Below are 21,363 nucleotides of genomic sequence, written 5' to 3'. Positions count from 1 at the left end.
CCTCCTACCAGACTCGTGCTAAGGTCAACCAGGTTCTCCAGATAATGCCAGCACCTGCACCAGCTCCTGGGACTTCACCATTGGTACTGCCTCTCCAGGCTCAAGCGGGCACCTACCCAGCAACTGGACTCTGGTTTTTTGTTTGTTTTTTTGGTTTTTTTTTTTTTTTTTTTTTTTTGCTTTTTTGAGACAGGGTTTCTCTGTGGCTTTGGAGCCTGTCCTGGAACTAGCTCTGTAGACCAGGCTGGCCTCAAACTCATGGACTCTGGTTTTAAAGGGCTCATCTGCTCTCATGACGACTCATTCACCCTTCCTCTCCTGCACAACCGGGGCACTTCTCCAGTCCTATCATTCTGACAATGTCACCCTTCCCATGGCCAGCCCCGTTCATAGGGCCGATGGTAGATGATAACAATCTATTTTTTTCTCCTAGCAGCCTGCCTTCTCAACTCTTTTCAAGGAACAGATGCCTGAGGTCTCCAGGATGGCAGTTAATTGGATGCCTCTCCACGCACACCTCCCACGGAGCCCACCAACCAACTCTTTCCCCTCCTACATCATTCCATGCCTGCAGGAAGTAGCCAGACTTGAACCGGTGCCCGCATACCAAAGAGTCTGGAATGTTCAGGTGGAAGCTCTGCTCCAAGTTCCCTCCCCCATCTCTCTCCAAACCCTGCTGCATCTCAGAAAGCCTGCCAGATGATGACCCCTCCCCCAGAGATGTTCAAGACCACTCCCACAGGCTATTTAAACTCCCCCCCCACACACACACACACAGAAAACAGACATGCGGTTTTTCCATCTTCCTTTCCAGTCTCCTCTCTGTGGGACTGGCCAATCATCCAGGAGCATTGTATCCATCAAACCTGGGCTTTTACTATTTCACTTGAATTGGTCTCATTTGGATTTTTGCGTCAGCAGAGAGGCTCGTCAGGTTACAGAAACTTTTCACTGTTCTGGCAAAGAATCCAGGTTCAGTTCCCAGCACCATACCAGGCAGCTCAAAACTGCCTGTGACTTCAGCTTCAGGGATCCGACTTCCTCTTCTGGCTGATCTGACACCTGGAGTGGCATACGCAATGCACACACAAACCCAGACACACATACTTCATGAAAAATAAGTAAATCTCCTTTTAAAACCTCTCTTTTTACCTTTTTTTCTCCCAAATGAGTTCTGGGGTAAACATGTTGTTTACATTTTAGCTAAGACTGATTAGAAAAATAAACTTTAATTGAATTGTTATTATCATCTTATGCATGTGTATGGATGTTCTTATGCCATAGTACTTGTGTAGAGGTCTGTTCAGGCTGGTTTTGTGTCAACTTGACACAAGTTAGAGTCATCAGAGAAAAAGGAGCCTCAGTTAAGGAAAGGCCTCCATGAGATCCAGCTGTAAGGCATCCTCAATTAGTGATCAGTGGGGGAGGACTCAGTCCATGGGGGTAGTCCACCCGTGGGCTGGGGGTGCTGGGTTCTACAAGAAAGCAGGCTGAGTATGCCAAGTGGAGCACGCCAGCAAGCAGCATCCTCCACGGCCTCTGCATAAGCTCCTGCCTCCAGGTTCCTGCCTCTTTTTGAATTCCTGTCCTGACGCCCTTTAGTGATGAATAGCAATGTGGAATTGCAATCCAAATAAGCCCTTTATTCCCCAACTTACTTTTTGACCATGGTGTTCCCTTGCAGCAGTAGACGCCCTAAGCCAAGCTCAGAGGACAGTTTTCAAGAGTCAGGTCTCTCATTTCACTATGAGATCCAAGGACTGAACTCAGGTCACCAGGCTCGCGTGACAATGCTGCTATGCGGGGAGCCACTAAACCAGACTGCCTCATCTTAGGTTTCAAAGCCATCTTATAGTAAGGACAACCTAGTTTCATTCCTGCTTATGATTAAATCTCTGTTTCTCAAGGATTGGGCTATGCTCCACCTGTAACCTTAGCAACAAATGGTTCAGTACTGCCTGTTCTAGGAATGCCAATCATGTCTGCTTCAAAGCATTGTTTTTAACCATCTTGCAGCCCTACCTTTGTTTCAAAAGGTTATGTGACCACCGATGACTACCTTGTTATGCCCACCTTACAACTCTGTCTTTATCTCCCCAGGAACTAACTTGCTGGGCTTATGTTCTGCTCCTGTAATCCCACCTACTTTGCCCACCAAATCCTCCATTTGGAAACCCCCTACCCCTGAACTATATAAAAGTCTTGTCTTCCTTGCATATACTGCTGACCTCTTGGACACTAGTTTAGGAAGAGGCAGCCTGTGTACATGAATTAAAAAGCTTGCTTTAATTAATTGCTTGCTTTAATTCACTTGGCCATGATGATTTGGGCTGATGGTTGTGGAGTTTTGAAAAAAAAAATGCCCTATAGGCCCATAGGGAGTGGCACTATTGGGAGGTGTGGTCTTGTTGGAGCAGGTATGGCTTTGTTGAAGGAAGTGCATCACTAAGGGGTAGGCTTGGAGGTCTCAGAAGCACAAGCCAGTTACTTCCTGCTGCCTGCAGATCTGGATATAAACCCCTCAGCTTCTCTTCTCCAGCACCATGTCTGCTTGCATGCCTCCATGCTACCTGCCATGACGATAATGGACTAAACTTCTGAAACTGTAAGCCACCACAATGAAATGCTTTCCTTTATAAAAACTTGCCGTGGTCATGGTGTCTCGTCACAGCAACGGAAACCCTCAGACAGGGGTCTTTCTCCTCCCATCTTTGGAATCAACACCATCTCACATCCACCAGCTTCCTTGCCCTCTCCGTGAGAGACAGCCATTCTGGCGCTTCTCAGGCTGTTGAGATATCCAGCCTCCAGGGCAAGCACTGGGTTCTTGGGACCCTCACAAGCCTCACAGCCAGTGGGGACGTAGGTCTTGTGAGATGAAGGATAAAACTCGAGTTAGTACCATCCTTGCAGGCCCTGGGTGAAAGCCTTCAAGTTCTCCCCTCATGGTTTATTCTTCTTACACTCTAAGCATAGTAAAACCTTCGAGAAGGGTTTGCATGTGGCAATTGTCACAACAGATCTTTAGGGAGAACTACATCTAAACTCCCTAGCAAAGCGGCAGAGCACCTGTGACCTTTACAATAAGAATGACCTCTACTAACTGATAAGCCGAGCTCAGGGCTAGGGCCTAGAGGAAGGGTCTGTGGTAAGCATAAGGGTAGATTCTGTAGCTGGAGGATGCAGAGTACACAGGGCCTCTTTCATGGGGATGCGTTCTATTCACTGAGAGACAAATCTGAGGATTAGAGCCTAAACAATTCTCCAGATACTGAGGGGATCTTGGTGGAGGCTAAGTCCTAATAGAATAGGAAGGATCACCAGGTTGTCTGACCACTTTCACTCTTGGTGTGGGAATTCCTTCAATCAATAGCCTTTAAGATACCAACCCACTTCGGGTGTGGTCTCAGGTACTAGAAGTGCAGACAAAAAGTGTGGGTGACCCCTTTTTCCTGCTGGATTCAGTTCCCGATTTCCAGCATACATAGAGGACTGTAGATCACTACCCGTACTGTGAGTTTATTCCCCAAAAGATAAACCTTTGTTATACTCCATTCCGGACTATTGTGAAACTCTTTGATACAACTACACACGCTGGTATTCCAGGTGACCAGATACCATTCATTTCCTTCCGTTGAAGGAAACAGGCCCACGTGAGTGACAGTCCTGGTTTCTCTGATACTTACTCTAAGCTAGGGATTGCCCTGACTGAAGATTGTCGTGGGAATCTTCAGCCCACTGTGGGAAGCACCATCCCTAGGTAGGTGGTCCTAGACTGTATAAGGAGGCCAGGTGAGTAAGCCAAATAGTGAGCCAGGAAGCAATGCTCCATTTCCTGCCTTGACTTCCCTCAATGATGGGTTGAGAGTCGGAAGTATAAGAAGTAAATCTTTGTCTCCCCTAAGTTGCTTTCGGTCAGAGTGTTTTATCACTAAACAGAAAGGTAATTTAAACACATCCCTTAAAATATCCCTTGCAGACATGAACACAGGCCAATCTAACCTGGGCAGTTTCTCAATTGAGGCTCTCTCAGATGACTCTAGACTGTAGCAAGTTGACAGTTGGAAGTAACCAGGACAGGACAGGTTAGGCCTTGGCAAACATGACTCCATTTTGATTCTACATATTTCTCAGAGGGAACAGTCTAGCTTCATCCCATCGGCTTCTCAGTTCTTCAAAAACTACTAGGTGACTCTTCCACCAGCCTTGCCAGCACAGAGGCTCCCAAAACTCCAGAGAATTGGCACTCCAAGGCAAACTTAGCAGGCACTCCATCTGCAGCTGGTGGGGGTGTCTCAGGGGCTGCACTTCCCATGGACCACTATGGCTGTAACCAGACAGGATTCCCTATGAGGTCAGGTTCACACATCTGCATCCCTTAGGACTATCTGGACTCAAGCTGAGACACTTCCCAAATGACACAGGCCTCGGGATACCCAAGCATGTGGGACTCCTGCCTGCATGTCTCTTGCTGCTGCAGAGAGACCCCAAGAATCCCTAAGACTAAAAGGGAAAGTGGAGGGAGGTGAATTCCACCCAGATATGGAGGAAGAAAATGGAGCTGCCAGGGAGTTGGAATGGAAGAAGCCTCTGGGCAGAGAGAACAGATGGATCCTCTGTGTTCAAGAGGAGCAAGGTATGGGTGGGTGAGGGGACCCTCGGGGTCAGTGCTGGAGGCCAGGAGGAACTGTGTGGGTGTTATCAGGGTATAGTCATGATTTTGTGGTTCTTTTATTTCTCTTTAATTCCCCCAGCTCCCCATTTCCCATATTTCTCTGCAGGATGGCCGTGGGGAGGGGGAGGTGGCGTATCAGAACTGCCATGGCTCTTTTGCAAACTGTAATATATGGCAGGCCTGCTGTATGCTCAGTCCACATGAGATCAAAGACGACCTTGGCAAAAACTTGCAGCCTTGGGGGAGCAGAGCAGTCAGCTCTTTCCTTCGGTCTCAGAATGTTTTACCCAACTCTACCCTTTTGCACAATCCCTGGCTAATCCTGGAGGGTTTCTGCTCTGCATAGGGTCCCATGGCCCTTCACAGTTCACCCACAAGAAGACTGGAGATTGGGTCTTTTGAGAGAACTGCACATGTCCAGAGACTCCATCACATACTTGACTCTGGGTTTTGTAGCCCCTGGATTCTCCAGATTCCAACATCTGTTAGGTGTATAATGTGGATGGGCTGGGGATCTTCTCTTCTGCTTTTCCCAAGAGCGCTTCTGCAGAGGCACACATTGTACATGAACTACTTCACTAGGGGGTGGTCCATGGTTGCAATCCCAGCATTCTGAAGGCTGAGACAGAAGAATTCCTGCATGCTCCTACTCCAGGCCATCTTGGGCTATGTTATGTTATAAATTCCTGGTCAATCTGAGACCCTGTGTTTTTTTTTTAAAAAAAAAAAAACTAAATAAGGAAATAAATAAGCCTTAAGGCCATGTAATGGCATTCGCCTACTTCTCTGAAGGGAATGCTTTTCTCTCTGAGGCTTTTCTTTCATGAGGAATGAGGAGGAAATGCTGGGAACTCTCTGGGTAACAGCAGTGAGCTGCAGACAGCCTTATCCTTGCTGCCTTGGCCTTCTCCCAGCCCCACCTGAAAACACGCAACTCCAGTTAGGATGCTGACAAGAACAACGTGGAGAAGGCATTTGTTCGATGAGTGTGATTTAACGCTTGACCCAGTTACTGAGGAGCCTGCCACATAACATCCAATGAAACCAAACATTTCATCCACCAGAAATCTCAAACAACCAATTTTCCCCCTCAGCCAACTTGTAAGCAAATGAAACTCTCTTGAAAAATTCAGATACAAGAGACCAGTGCTTCCCCTATGGCTGCCTTGATCCTGTCAATGCCACCATGAGTGACTGGTGTCAACAGTTTAATAGAGGTTTGTCTGAGATTCCAGAGACATGCATTTCCTCAACAAAAGCATGATATTCTTAGTGCATTATCAGAGGCATTGAAGTCAGGCTCCAAGAAGAGAATGAGGGAGAGACCAAGACCTCAAGACACCTGAAAAAGTGGAAGAGAAGAGCGACTGAAAGCCGAAGTTATAACTTCAGCTCGGGAGTTCATGTTTGGAGCTATTCAGCCTTGAGTCATGAGTTGTTATACTCTTCCTGCTTGCGAGCTTGTGCTGCAAGCCTCTAGTGCCAGGGGGTACACCGTCCAGGGAAGACTGCTTTCTGCAGACATAGCAGGCTGAGTGTACTTGAAGTTTCACAAGGACCAGACCTGGGTCAGGGGTACTTCCCAGACCATGAGCTCGCTTTCCCTGTTACCAGCCTGTGTTCTCCTGTCCCAGGAAAAGAAAAAATAGTGTTCAATGTCCTGAATGTGTTCAAAGGAATAGGAAGATCACGACAGAAATAACTGTCACCAGAAAGAGAATCTGTGCCAGAGACACACTATGCTACTCCCAAATAGGCCACTCAAGATAACAACAAGGTTTTATTTTGACCTGAAGGACTTAGAAGAAGCAAAGAGAAACCTTCTGTGTTCTTGATAATGACTTAAAAAAAAAGGGGGTCATTAGTCCTTAGGAATCCATCCCCCCGTTTCTACTAAGACAAACAATGGAGTGTCCATAGACAAACCAGCTTGCCTCTAACAGTGTGCATGGTTTTACCCATGTTCAGGGTCTCCTGATACCTTGAGTTGAACTTGTTAAGTGCTTATTTACCTGGGAAATGGTTTCATTTTAATGGATTTGTTTTGCTCATATAAGAGCAGTTTCAGAACAATAAAGCAGAGTTCTCACATACTTCCCCCTAAATGTCTCCTACTAAACTTTTATTATATATTTAAGAAGAAAGAGACTTTCTTCTGCCCCTGTGGATGGACAGGTGCTGCTGTATCTTCTCAGAAATCCACAGTCCTGGGGGCTAAGACCCTCTATGGCCGTACCTTCTCAGGAATGCACAGTCCTGGGGGCTGAGGACCTCTATGGCTGTACCTTCTCGGGAATCTGTAGTCCTGAGACTGAGACTCTCTATGGCTGTACCTTCTCGGGAAACACAGTCCTGGGGACTGAGCACCTCTATGGGGTTTCCATTCTAGTTTCTAATCTGATTCAACCCCTTATCTTCCACCTTAGATATCAGGCTACTGGACACTAACAGGTGTCAACTGTGTCCACATCGAGGGCCTGCTAGCCTGGTTTCTATGCTGGCTGATCCCTTGTGCAGGTCCCTCCTCCTTACGAGCTCCAGAAGATGCTATGCGCTTTCTGCATCCCAGAGATGCACTTCAACATGATTTTGAGTATCTGAAATTGATGGACGTAGAAAGAGGGTCAGCACTCCCAAAGTCTCTGCTTCATGGGTGCCCTAAGGACATCTACTGCAGTGTCTGTGGAAGAGCCCCCATGGCCGCACCGGAGAGGCAAGTAGAACACAGCAGCATTTGCCTCAGTGCTGGTGAAGTCTCCTTGCTCTGTGCCTCCTCCAGGCTTTCCTTGCAGGAATCTGACCACATTTTAAGAATGGATGCTCATTGGCCTTTTGCTCTCTGTAAAATACTGGCCAGCAGTGTCATTGCCTATAAAAACTCAAAGTAGCCAAGCCCCACCTGTTTATGTGCTCAGCCAACACATATTTGCTGAGAACACTGTGCCAGACACTGAGTGTTGTGTCAGTGAAAGGGGAGTCTCCGCTTTCAGGGTGACTATATACAGTGAATCAAAGCTATAGAAAGGGGTACTAGCATAATGAGACTAATTATTTTGGTGATGTCAAATATAGACGTAATGCAATTGCTTATGGCAAAACAAGGAGACTCATTGAGGTGCAGCGCCACCCATCCTGTAGGCCAGACGTCATGAAGAGTGGCTCCAAGTGGGAACACTCAATGGGACTATTACTCATAGGGCAATAAACGGAGTGACATGGGAGAGTGTAGGGGTGTCCTGCCTATTTATTTTTTTTCAAATACACCCTACAGACACAATGCCCAGATGCTCCCGACATATAACAACTGGGCCTACAGTGTCTTGATTTTTGTGACAGTGTGAACATAAATCTACACGCCATTCTCTTCTTCACTGTAGCTCTGTCTTCGGTAATGTAGTGGCATTTCATTTGTATTTTAATAAATACAGCTTGCCTGGGGATGGGGAAAGTAAAACAGCCACACTGGCCAGCCTCGCAGACCAGGCAACAATGATGCACACCTTTAATCCCAGATCTAGAGAGGATTATAAAACTGGAGGAGACAGCGCTCTGTCTCTGTCTCACTCTGAGATTCTGCGAGGCAGGATCGCCATTTCGGACTGAGGTAGAGACAAGAGTCAATGGCTGGCTGTTTTGTTTTTCTGACCTTCAGGTTGAACTCCTCTCCCACCCCACCCCCCAAAAAAGAGAGGGGATCAATGCTCAGTACATTCATATTTGTCTATGATGCTACATCTCCAGTGAATGAGTATTTTGGAGAAAGTCTGCATGCTCGACAAGGAGGAAGGAGGTGGACAAAGCAGATGTTTGTTGGGGCATTCATTATCCCGGCTGTGGTGTGTGGCACTGCCTTCTTCATCAGCTTTATAACCATGAGTTATCACCCTTCTAGAGCCATTCTTTTTGGAACACAGCAATTGACATAAGCAAGCCAACATGTCAATATAAAGTGGGCCATGGATTAAGCAATTTTGCCCAAATCCAGAAGCAACTGTGTATCAAAACCAGCATTCTCATAGTTTCTGCACGGGTCTATAATGAAAGAAATGTGTTCAGAGTCCCTGGGAAGCAACGACAAATGACCTAGAATGTACTTTGGTGGCACCATTACATGTCAGCAGACAGGGGCAGTTGAAGTATAGCTCAGGGTCTGTTCAAGAGGATGGAATAAGAAACATTTCAAACAACAGATGACGGAATCAGTTTGGTAATCAGAAGACCTTCATCCCAAGAACCTTCAGAAATTGCTTTTAAAAAGGAAAGAAAAATGACCATAGATAAGATAAGGACCGGGGACTTCAAGGGGAACTGAGAAATCAATTACACTGACTGAAGTAGACGCCAACTGACAAGAGAGGAACCCTGGATGAAAGCTAGACAGTAGCTGGTTGCAGGTAGCTCAGGCGGCTGCAGCAGCGCAGTGGGCTCCTATCCTTGGACAGAGTTGGGCGCTGAGAAACCCCCTTTGACCCTCAGTGTCTGGCCAGCAACACCGGACAGACTGTTAGCCCTCTGAGTCACAGCACATGCTCACCCAGGCTGGTGAGTGAGCGCCTAGCCGAGATGCTCAGTGGTATATACTGCCTAAGAGACAGTCAGCTCCAGCTCTGGGAGCAGCTGTGGAGCCTGACCCTGGGGTCCAGTTTCTCTGGTCCTCATTGTTTCCATAAATCTGGTGCTGCAAAGATCTTGCCAGGAGTTAGGAAACACTGTCACAACAATGGAAAACAGATTATTACAGTCAAGTGAGACATGTTGAGACTATACAGTAGCACACTTTGGGGCTTTTTATTTACATACATACATATATATGTATGTATGTATGTATGTATGTATGTATGTCTCGTGCCATCCAAGTCAGCCTCACGTGACTGCAAACTTGCTGTGACGCCAAAGATGACCTTGACCTTCCGGTCTTCCTGCTTCCACCTCCCAAGTGCTGGGGCTATAGATGGGCAAGGTTCTGTCAGCGCAGTGCTGAGGACGGAACCCAGGGAGTCACCCAATGCAAGGCAAGCCCTCTACCATCTGAACCGCCTCCTCGGGCCTTAATTTGTTGTTTTCGTTTTTTGACACAAAGTCTCGTGTTCTCATTTGGTTGATGAGCAGAGAAATTAGGGCCTGTGCCTGAGAACACGGGAGTGAACGGCAGCATGGGTGGTCCCTGCCAGGTTGGGTCTATCCTGCCAGTGGGTAGTGGGATGTGAGCCGTGGCAGCATGGAAAACCATCCTTTAGTGAATGCTTGAAGGAGAGACACTGCAATGAGGTAAATTTCGTGGGACCTCTGAAACCTATGGAATACCAGCCCCCAGCCCCAGCCTCCAGACCGCTGCGGCATCAGCCTCGGGGGTGGGCCGCTCAGCAGTAGTGGGTCCCCCGCACATGCACACTTTGCCAAGAAAGCCAGTGAATGCCTGGATTGTGGGGAGAGCCCGTGGGAAGCCCCAATCACAGGATGCTCTGCCCAAGAGCCCATCCACCTGAGGAGCTTAGGGACCAGACAGGGCACTGTGGAAGTCCCCATTTCAGGAGCAACAATGTCCCTCGAGAAGCTCCACACGCCCTGTTGTGAGCCTGCTTTCACCTCACAACCTCCCCTCTGTTGGAGTCCTGTGGTTTCATTCATCCATCAGCCGACCAATGTCAGCGCCAGCCCCCACCCCCAGCAGAGGTCTGCTCTTCTCTAGGGTCCTTGTGACCTGCCCCAGCTCTGCCCTTCCTAACCAGCCCTATGTCCAGACACAGCCCATCTGCCTCCATTGACTAGAATTGCTCTTTGGCACCTGGTGAGGTGACCAGTGGGAGGCCACCTGAGTTCAGCCCTCTGTCATTCCCAGGGCACTGACTGAGCTGGCGCCTCCCAGCAACAGCTTTGTGTAATAAAGCGGCGGCAGCACCGTGTGGGTGTCTTGTGATCAGGTCTGGATGAGGCACAGTGCATGGAAAACACCATAGTAAAAGGACCCAGAATGGAACAAGGGCGTGAAGTGAATGAACAAGCGTGAATTCATTCTCTGCCCTACACATGTCTGGAAAGTTAGGGAGAATCCAGTCAATGGGGTTACCCACCCAAACTACCGCCAGCCTAGAATTTAGCTCCCAGGCTCATTCCCTTCATGGGGGTATGGTGTTGACCAGGCTTTCAGACATGGGCAGAGAAGCAGACACACACTGGAAGGGGCAGCTCCTCTTTGATGGAGAATGTACAATCAATCACTAGAGCTGACTGATGGAGTCCTGGGGCTGGACCACAGGCAGAGAAGGGAGAAAACATGTAGGTGGAGTTTCTCTGTGTCCTAGCAGCTACTCCCAAATAACCACATAGAGACTTAATATTAATTATAAATATCCGACCAATAGCTTAGGCTTATCTTAAACCAGCTCTTACAACTGAAATTAACCCATTTCTATTAATCTATTGCTGTTCCAAGGTTTGTTTCCCTCATCTATGAACTTCCCATGTTCCACATCTGGTTCAAGACTCCTCAGACCCTGCCCTTCTTTTCGGCATTCTCTCTGCCCTGAAAGCCCTGCCTAGCTATCGGCCAGTTCATTTTTATTAACAATGAGGACAACACATGTTCACAACATGCAGAAGGATTATTCCACAGCAGAAATCCCTCAGGCTTCACAGCTGGACAAAGCCTGCCCTCACCCTCCCAATTGTGACTGTCCTTTGTTTCCGAATAGACTGGAGATCACAGAAGCTCCTGAAGTCCTGATGAGATTCTTGTCATCCTAGAATAGAATCCTCAGGGTCCATCCGAAGGGTAAGGGATCCTGGGGGCTGTAGGCTACATAGATGGCATCGCACATAACAACTGTGCTAATACCAGGGTTGACCTACGCCTTGTTCAAGGAGAAACTGTTCCAGCATCTGCCCTTCGCCCACAGCCGGACTGGGGGCCTCTCTGCAGGGTTTTCATTTGCCAGGAATCTTTGAACTCAGGTTAAAGCAGCAAACTTCACTACCGGTTCAGGAATCAGCAGGTAACATGCAGTGGAGCTCAGCTCTTTTGAAGTGGTGATGCTCAGACTCAGGTCCTCTGAGGTAGTTGCAAGGAGGGAGCCGTGGGATATATGAAAAGAAGAAGCCCCCCAAACAGTTCACTTCGCCTCCTGGGTGGCCTTCCACAATCCCCGGTAACAGATTCACAGCCATGATGTCTTCCTTGCACCAGCACTTGGAGGCCAGCAGATGGCGACCTTGGAGACAGAGCGCCACATACAGCACCCTGGACAGTGGCGAGGGTCTCCTTCAGCCTAAAGCCTCTGCCTGTGGTCCGGCTCCAGGGCCCCCATCTTCAGCTCTTGTGATTGTACTCAGTGAACATTCTCTCTTAGAATCCTTCTGACTGGAGTAGAAGTACCACACCTAAGGCTATGAAACATTTCAGTCACATGATGACACCTGGCTCTGAGCAGCAGCGTCTAAGCCTACGTGGGAGTTCTGCTCTTATCGGCTGAGATAGATAAAGCAGACACTGAGGATCAGCAGCACCCAGCTCGCGTGAAGGCTCACGGTACTGTTGCAGAGGTCTGTGTTGCAGCAGGAGGCCTTGGAGTTATTCTGGTTCTGAAGGACATCGGGACAGGTAAATCCACATGTTCTTGTAATGAGCGTTTGCTGGCCTGGGGGTGCTGGAAACAGAGGGCAGAAGGGGAGCCATTTACTGAGAGACCTATAAGACCCACTCCTGGCCCTACTAACAAACCCAGGCCACCTACAACTTCCAGTTCAGAGGGACCCCCAGCAAGAAGTCAGGAGGGTCAAACTCAGGTTGTGACCAGAAACAAGGCTCAGTATGTGGTCAAAATTAAGGATTAATATGTAACCCAGGGTCACAGATCATTGTGATGAAGACCAAGACTCAGATTGTGACCAGATAGAAGGTTCAGAATATGACCTGAATTAGGACTAAAAGTGGGATCCAAGGTCAGGGCTCAGGAATGCGCCTAGGGTTACCCACTCCCGACTTCTCTCCCCTTTCCTTTCTGAGCAGCCAGCCTTCTTGGGAAGGGTTAGAATTGCACGTTTCACGTGTCTGCACTACATACGGTGGCTCGCTTGGAATATCCCACTCACTCTAAAACAGTACCGTTGGTTCCATTTTGAAGGGAGGGCAGTGCACTCAAAACCTCTCAACAACTGAGAGAACTCTCAGGGCCATATCTCTCCCCCCCCCCCCAACTCTACCAGCAAGTTGCCTTACCCTAGCATCCCCGGGTGCCAAATGAAAGGTTCCATCCCCTGTCCCACCCACCTAGGACCAAGGTACTCACCATACCAGGTGGTCAAGCAATAGCGGCTCTTGTCGCTGCAAGATCTAGGGTTGTAGCAGCTTCCTGCGGTGGTACTACACTCGTGACATCTCAGCGCCTGAGCTGGAGGGACACAGCTGGGGTCAGAGATGGAGGCATTCCATAACCACACCAGACAGCACAGGAGGCACAGACATTTCTGTGGGAAGCACTAACCACCGAGCAACCCATTCTGTCCCCCGATCACCTACATGGACAGCCCCTCAGCAGCCACACTGAGGCACGGGAGCATAGGGCTGTCTCTGGTCCAGGAAACCAAAGCTCTAAGCAACCAGCAGTCAGTCCATGCTGCTGGTCATAACCCACAACAAAAGGTCACCAGCCACATGATGCTAATCCCACAAGACTTGGCAAAAGAGACAGTAAGTCCAACAGAATATCTAGACTTGATAGAAAAGACGAGTAGGGAGAACCAGTGAGATGGTAGAGCTTGCTGCCGAGCCCCCCAAAGATCTGAGCTCAATCTCCAAAAACTCACATGGTGGAAGAGAATTAATTCCAACAAGTTGTCCCCTGATCTCCACATGCACACTTTGACATGACCACATACATACACACACAGAGAGAGAGAGAGAGAGAGAGAGAGAGAGAGAGAGAGAGAGAGAGAGAGAGAGAATATAAATGTAATGAAATAATTTTAAGGCTAGTGAAGGTACCACAAAAGGGTTCCACAGCTAGACTGTGTCCCACTCCCAGCTCAGGCAGCCTGGCTGAGGCCTGCAGCAGGTCCTGTCCCCTATACCAGAACCTCCTCTGGCCAGCAGGACCACATCATCTGGAGGCAGGTCCAGCCAGGTCGGGATGTCAGCCAGACTCCTAAGGGACTCTGGTGACCTAGGACAGGGTTCCTACTTCCTGGCTTACCTGAGGAGCCCAGCAGAATCAGGGGCAACAACCAAAGCAGATGAGTCCTCATCTTGGGCGATGGGCAAGCAGAGCGTGTGTCTGGATGAGGCTAGTGCTGGACCAGCCTGTCTTTATAGTTCCTCCTGCTGTGGTGGGTGGGGCCTCGGTCCCTCTCCCACCTCTGACATGTGTCACCTCTAAGGGTGTGGTTGAAAGGTAAACACTTCCAAGATTGCCTTGTCTGGTGCTCCAATCCCTTTTCCACATGTCCATCCTCCCTTTCTCCTGCTCCCTAAGCCCCCACCTAACCCCATCCGGCTGTGTTGCTCCTACTCCAGTCAGGCCATCATCCAGGGACCATTGTCAGTCCCTTGTCCATCTTAGAAGATGCTTCAGGCTGGGTTGAAACACTGGGAAATTGTCTTCTCTTGGTGGAGGAAGAAGGAGCCCCAAGTCACAGTGCCTATAGGTGACATCCTCTCAAAATTCCACTCCTTGGTATATAGAGGGCAACTTCCCCTTCATATCCTCACACGTCACCCTCTCTGTGTGCCTGTGTCCTGACCTCTTCTAGACAGAATGCCTGCCGGATTGGATTGGATCATATAAGTAACTTCCATGTGCCTTAATAGTCTATTAGAGGGCAGTTTCCCAAAAGTCCCAACCCGAGGGACTGGGCGCTAGGGATCTCAACATATGATTTTGAGGGGATAGAATTCGGCTCATGTGCTGGCTAGTTTTATGTAAACTTGACACAAGCTAGAGTCATCTGAGAAAGGAGGGCCTCAGTTGAGAAAATGCCTCCATAAAATGGGGCTGTAAGCAAGCCTGTAGGGGGGGGATTTTCTTAATTAGTGATTGGTGGGGAATGGCCCAGTCCATTGTGGATGGGGACATCCCTGGGCTGGTGGTCTTGTGTTCTACAAGAAAGCGGACTGAGCATAGGAGCAAGCCAGTAAGCAGCACCCCTCCATGGTCTCTGCATCAGTTCCTGCCTCCAGTTTACTACCTTGTTTGAGTTCTTATTTATTTGAGTTTTCTGTTTGATTGCCTTTGAAGATGAACTGTGGTACAGAAGTGTTACCAAAATAAGCCTTTTCCTCCCCAAGTTTCAACAGGGTCTAGACCCTGTTCATAATTGCAAAGTGTGAAAGAGAGAAGGGTATGAAACCGACCTCCTCAGAGCACCTTCAGGCTCCTCAGTTCCTCCAATAAGTCCAGGGAGGGTTCCCTCTATGGCCTGCCAGGGGACAGAAGAGGAATCCACAGTGACATTCACACCACAGGCAGGATAAAATGAGGCACAATGGAGAATATTGAGCTCAGAATGTTGGGGGGCAATGGGCTAAGGATGCTGGATATCAGTGGGCTGGGGATGTTGGATGTCGGTGAACTGGAGATGCTGGGGACCAGTGGTCTTGGAATTCTGGTTGTCAGTGGACTGGGAATGCTGAGGGGCAGTGGGTTGGGAATTCTGGGTATCAGTGGACCGGGGATGCTGGGGGACAGTGGGCTAGGGATACTGTGGGACACTGGGTTGAGGATACTGAGGAACAGTGGGCTGGGGATGCTGGGGGACAGTGGGCTGGGGATGCTGGGGGACAGTGGACTGGGGATGCTGGGAGGCAGTGAACTGGGGAAGTTGTGGAGCCAGTGAACTGGGGATACTGGGTATCAATAGACTAGGGGTATTAGAAGCAACAGGATGGAGATGCTGGGAGGCAGGGGTATGAAAGCATGTTGGTAATGTTCATAGGTTGAGCAGAGCTCAGCTCTGTAAAGATATTCAGTGATGCCAAGTGTAAACACTGGTCTTCCTTCCCAACTTGCAGGATCCCATTTTATGGCAACAAAATAGAAAGCCCAAAGGGAAAAGGGACCAGCCAGGCTGTTCTGTGAGTTATGGCTTCCCTCCCCCTGGAGGCTTCATCTGCCCATTGAGGAGAATTTTCCCCTGGCACACTCCTAGGCTCCCAGGACAAAGAAAGTATCCTGCTGTGCCCCAGGCTTGTGTCTTGCTCCCCTGCTGGGGTCCCAGTCATTTAGACTGGCTAGTTACCATACCCACCCCAACAGTGACAGGATCACATCCTACCCAGAACTTGGCCAGCAGCCAAGCACAACGGCCTTCTGCCTGAGCCAGCTGTGCAGTGAGAGCCTTTTACACATGGTCATGTATCCAGGGAAGTGGCTGACTTCATAACACCTCCCAGACGAACCCTCTAAGGTTAAAGGCTGCATGACCTCAGCCACTCTGCTGTCATGATTACCTCTTCTGGTTAACGAGGCTCAGGGGTTATCCTGGTGAGGCACACATTCCAGATAAGGGACTTAGGCAACACCTTGACCAGTCATAGCTGCCAGCCTCGAAGGCCTGTTTGTTGTCTTGGTTCCTCTAGACAACTTACACAGGGCTACAACCCGCCAGGAATGGAGCTGATCACATTCCAAGCCTAGCAGTGTAGGTGCCCTGCCTCACCCAAAGGTGATTGACTAGATGGGAATAAGCTAAAGATTTAGGCATGGGGAGATGACACTAAGAGTCCTAAATGTCATTATGGAACCTTTGTAGAGGCAGAAGGCTGGGGAGGTGGCTCCATCAGCGTAGTGCTTGCTTTGCAAGCACGAGATCTGGAGTTTGGTCTCCAGAGAACCCACATGAGAAGCTGGGTGTGGTGGTATGTGCCTATAATTCCAGCAATCGAGAAGTACAGATAGATCGGTCCCAGAGGCTTGCGGGACAGTCAGTCTAGCCTCCTTGGTGATCTCCATGCCAGTAAGAGACCGTGTCAAAAAGCAGACAGACAGACAGGCAGGCAGAGAGAAACAGACAGAAAGAGGAAGGGGTGTACAGGACCCACACCTGGACCCTTTGTCTCTGGGATTCTAGGTCACTGTGTCCTGATGCTGTCTTCACCAAGGATGCGGCACTAAGAAAAGGTGTGTCTGTCTATTTTCTGGAAGTCTTCTTTGTTTTGGTTACATGTAGTCCAGGATGGACTTGAACTATTGATCTTCCTCCCTCCACCTCCAGAGAGCAGATAGCACAAACGTGGACTGCCACACCTAGTGTCGTGAGTTGGTTTTTAATAAAACTTTATTATGGTGGCAAAACACACATAAGCATCTACCTTACCTCTGTAGCTATTCAAACAGTTGAGTGGCAGTAAGAACATTCATGTTGAGCCACCATCACCATCCACTCATCATGAGTGATGACCCACCATCGTTATCTACTAATAATCCACAGAATGTTTTCATCTGTCTAGACAGAAGTTGTCCCCGTTAAGCACTGATGATGAGGGATTCCCCTCTGTATGCTATGATTGCCATTGATTAATAAAGGAACTGCTTTGAACCTATAGCAAGGCAGAACTTAGCTAGGTGGGGGAAACTAAACTAAATGCTGGGAGGAAGAAGGCGGAGTCAGTAGGAAGCCATGGAGCCCCTCTGGAGACAGATGCTCAGGATGAAACTTTACCCGGTAAGCCACAGTCACATGGTGATACACAGATTAAAGGAGATAGGCTAGTTTTGGATATAACAGCCAGAAATACGTTTAAGCTATTGGCCAAACTGTATTGCAAATAATTTGGTTTCTGTGTGATTATTTCAGAAAGTCTGGGCAGGACAGAAACCTAAATTTCTCATTTCTGTCCCATGTGTCCTGGTTATCGTTGGCTTTTGGTTGGGTTGACTTTCACAGTGGCGCTCATATAAGACATAGAGTAGCAATTCTTTGTGGTTACGTTAAACATCATAAAGTAACACTCCACACCTGTTGTATATACACCCATCAATTTCAACAGCATGTAAAACCCCTCTCCTTTAGAGGTCTAGCCTCAGCTCAGTCCAGTACGATATTGGTATCACAACATTACGTTCTATCCAACCATGCATCCCAAATCATTAATTAACCATTGTTTCAATTTACTAATCTCTGTGACATGTAAAAAACAAAATGTGGGTTTCCAAACCAAATTATAGCTAGCAACAGATACTCCAGGCTGCCACTCTGCCCTGAGATGCTACCCACAATTTCCTAAGGCTAGACTGCAACACCACAAGCCCCTCACACAGGTGTAAACCATAAACCATAAACATTACACACCCATCTGATTGTTGGTCAAGAGCCAGTCCAAACCACCAAATTACAGAACTCCCTGTTAGGCTGAAAGTGTGTCACCAGGGAAAGTCCCCAACTACTCGCTGTATTACATTATGATTAGATGGGACTGTCTTTGTGGTTTTCCCCTTTAAAACTGGCTGCTACCCCTGGGCTTGAGCAGCATGGTTTGAAGCCTGAACTCTGCCACCTCCACGATATCAGTTTTTGCTAACTAAATTTTTGGCTTGCTCAAACCCGGCTTTTCATGGTTTCTTGGACCCTAACAACGGCAGCTTTGGAATGATTTCCTTATTATTCCCCAGTCTCATGAATGTTGTAGGGGAACTGGAGTCATATCCAATTGTAAATGTTACTTCCTAATTGCCCTCACACTTCCCCTTCTGAGACCTTTATTCTCCCCATGACTTTTGGTTGCCTTGCAGTGTCTCCCTTGCGTGTGGGCTGCAGCAGGCAGGCCCAGTAGCGACAGCTTCCCCCAGCTAGTGCCTGTCTGGGAATGCCTTCGCTTCCTAGAACGGGATGCTGAATGTAAGATTTGGCCTTGAGAGTCCTTCTTATCTCCTCTCAGCACTTTAGCAATCTGTAGACCACGACCTTCTCCCGCCAGAGGGTCTGTGGGAAATGTGTGGACAGCCTCGCTGAGGACCCTTGTCTGTGAAGGGTTCTTTCTAACGCGCTGCTTTGAAATTCTCTTTGTCTTTAGCTTTCAGACGTTTGTTGGAATGCCTCAGTGTGGGTCACTATGCCACCATCTTAGAATCCACTGAACTTCTTGGCTGTTGGAATTCTTTTTTTTTTTTTTTTTAAACTGGGGACTCTCCAGCATGTTTCCCCCAACAACCTCTCTAGACCTTTCTCTCGCCTCCTGGATTCCCAGCGTGTCCTTCGGTCTGCCTGGTGACAGCCTTGGGTCCCCAGATTCTGCTCCGTATCATGCACTGTCCGCTCCTCAGTCCAGTCGCCAGTCTTGATTCCCCTCGGGGCTGCCTTCGGCTCCTACTTCAGCTATTTCACAAGCTTTACTTCTCAGCTTCAGAGCGACTTCTTGGTTCCTTTCTGGTGTTCTCATTTTGTTGACACCTCAATTTCTGGGCTGTCCCCACATCTTCCTTCATTCTCTTGGGCATTTTTAAGATCATCTTAGTGTCTCTGTCTACCATGTCTGTTCTCTGGTCGTTCTCAAGTGAAGTTTCGGTTAATTTTTTTGTTTGGGGGCCTTTGAATGGGCCATATGTCTGTTTTTTTTTTATAAACCTTTTGATATGTCGAATTGAAAATTGAGCATTTGACTCTAACAGTGTGGTGACTCTGGAGTCCCCCTCAGTCATCCTCCACTTGCTGAGGCAGTGTCACGGGACCCGGGACTCTCTGCTAGGTTACACCGGTGGGTCAGCAAGCTCCACGCACACACTTTTCTCCACTTCCGTGCCCCACGTCCTGAGCTAAGACTGTAGATCATGCCACTGACCCTGGCATTTTTACACGGGTGCTGAGAACCCAAACTCAAGGCCTTGCACTTGCAGACAAGCATGTCAGTCATCTCCAGCCACTCCCCTCAACCTCTATTTTTTTTTTAAAGTGGGCACTCAGTCAGTGGCTATGGGGACTTTCTAATAGTCCTGTTTATATGGTGACTTTGAAATGTCCACGACTTTAAGTGTCTGACTCAGAAGGGGGAACAGGAGAAATAAACAAAAGATAAGTGAAAGAGATGGGGATAAAATCCCCAGCCCCGTAAACCACCTATGGGTGCCTTTACGAGAGAGGCTGACTGGCCGTGTCTTTGGGTCTGAGCTGAGAAGATGCAATCTCCCATGAGAACACGGACCCCCACGTTTTGGAGAACAGAGTCCTGCTGCCTCTTCCAGACCCTTCCAGGTCATGCAGCTGACTGTCTGCTCCAGGAGTAGGAGCTGGGACATAGGCAGTTGCTACTGTGCTGAGAGCTGAAACGGACCAAAATGAGCCATCTAAGTGAGCCTGGACCTGGCCAGCCTTCGCTGGACCGCGGCACCCAAACAGTCACATCAGACAGATGTGCAATTTTTGCTTAGGAACGGAGAGCAGTTTCTGCTGCTTTCCAATCTGTCATCTTCCCAGACCAAGGTTTTAATACTACAAAGGATGAACCGTTTTGGCTGTACAGAAAGAAAAGGAAGAAACTCCAAGTAAAGAACCCACCTCAGCTTGGAGGTGACCGCAAACCTTGTGAGTATAGGTTTCTTAATAAATTAATTCGTTTTCTTCGTCAACAACTCTGTGAAGTGCTGGGCTTTGCTCGTTGCCTAAAAGTGGTAGCATTATTCGTGGTTAGTGATGATAGAGCAGTGGTAATGGTTGGTAGTGATGGTGATGATGGTGATGGTGATGATGGTGGTGGTGATGATGGTGGTGGTGATGGTGATGATGGTGGTGGTGATGGTGATGATGGTGGTAGTGGTGATGATGGTGGTGGTGATGGTGATGATGGTGGTGGTGGTCATGGTGGGGGAAGTGGTCATGGTGGGGGTAGTGATGATAATATTGACTGTGACAGTGGTGATGGCTTTTTCTGACTAACAGCGGTAAAGCAGTGGAGAGTGAGTACATTACAAGCTTTCCTGGCATGAGTCAATATCAAGTGTTGGTTAAAGTCTCAACCTTGAGGATCCTAAGCGCTTGGACTTGAGCCCTGGCACTTAGCGAGGCACGGTGATGGCCGTATTAGTCATGTTGTGTGCCTCACTTACCGGCCTAATCGATGTGATAGGGATAATTAACTGGAAATTAACTCTCACGGGGAGCCTCGTCCAGGAATGGTGTGAGAGTCTCACCAGGAACGCTGTGTCTTCAACGACTCTGTGCTGTGTATCAAGATTTTCCTGGGTGTGGTGCTCACACCTGGCTTCTCGTTCCTTAAGAGCCCGAGGTGGGAGAATTGCTGTGACTGCGAGGGCTAGCCTTGACTACAAAGTGAGACTCTATCACAAATGGAAGGACCTAGATTGCCATGATTTCTGGCTTTGATCCACTCTGGTGATGCTGCTATGATCCACCCACCTGCCACCTTTGTACACTTTCTTCTGCCGCAATGGGAAGGGGTGGCATTTCCAGCAATCGGATCCCCTTTTCTCTTTTGGGGAGCTTCTACTGAAAAATGCCACTGTAGTTTATTTGGTCTCCAGAGTTCCACCCACTTAGCACTGAACCTGTGTAGTAGTGGTGATGGTGACAGGAGTGGGGGTGATGGTGGTGATGATGATGGGGGTGATGATGGTGATGACGGTGATGGTGGTGATGGTGGTGATGGGGTGGGGGTGATGACGGTGATGGTGGTGATGGTGGTGATGGTGTGGGGGTGATGATGGTGATGGTGGTGATGGTGGTGATGGTGGTGATAGTGGTGATGG

General features: G+C 48.6%; 1 protein-coding gene across 4 annotated transcripts in view; it reads right to left on the bottom strand.

Annotated features, from left to right (window-relative positions):
• Nucleotides 1-11,028: 11,028 nt before the first annotated feature.
• LOC126503588 (lymphocyte antigen 6D-like) overlaps nucleotides 11,029-21,363 on the bottom strand; it is a 39,741-nt gene continuing 29,406 nt past the window's right edge. For 3 of the 4 annotated variants that reach the window (XM_050145394.1, XM_050145397.1, XM_050145393.1), the window contains 2 exons: nucleotides 12,961-13,062; nucleotides 11,029-12,318 (listed from right to left, as the gene is read on the bottom strand). In XM_050145394.1, the coding sequence (XP_050001351.1) occupies nucleotides 12,134-12,318; nucleotides 12,961-13,062 (287 nt within the window). In that variant the 3' untranslated portion in view covers nucleotides 11,029-12,133. Of the gene's footprint in view, nucleotides 12,319-12,960; nucleotides 13,063-13,863; nucleotides 13,973-21,363 lie in introns of those variants that run through there. The other variant, XM_050145396.1, reaches the window with a different exon arrangement.

The sequence above is a fragment of the Alexandromys fortis genome, unplaced genomic scaffold (assembly GCF_014885135.2).
Source record: "Alexandromys fortis isolate MF-2015 unplaced genomic scaffold, M_Fortis_MF-2015_v1.1 scaffold_2_1_26212458, whole genome shotgun sequence".
In the NCBI taxonomy this organism is placed as follows: domain Eukaryota; kingdom Metazoa; phylum Chordata; class Mammalia; order Rodentia; family Cricetidae; genus Alexandromys; species Alexandromys fortis.
This window is presented reverse-complemented; position numbering and strand designations above follow the sequence as displayed.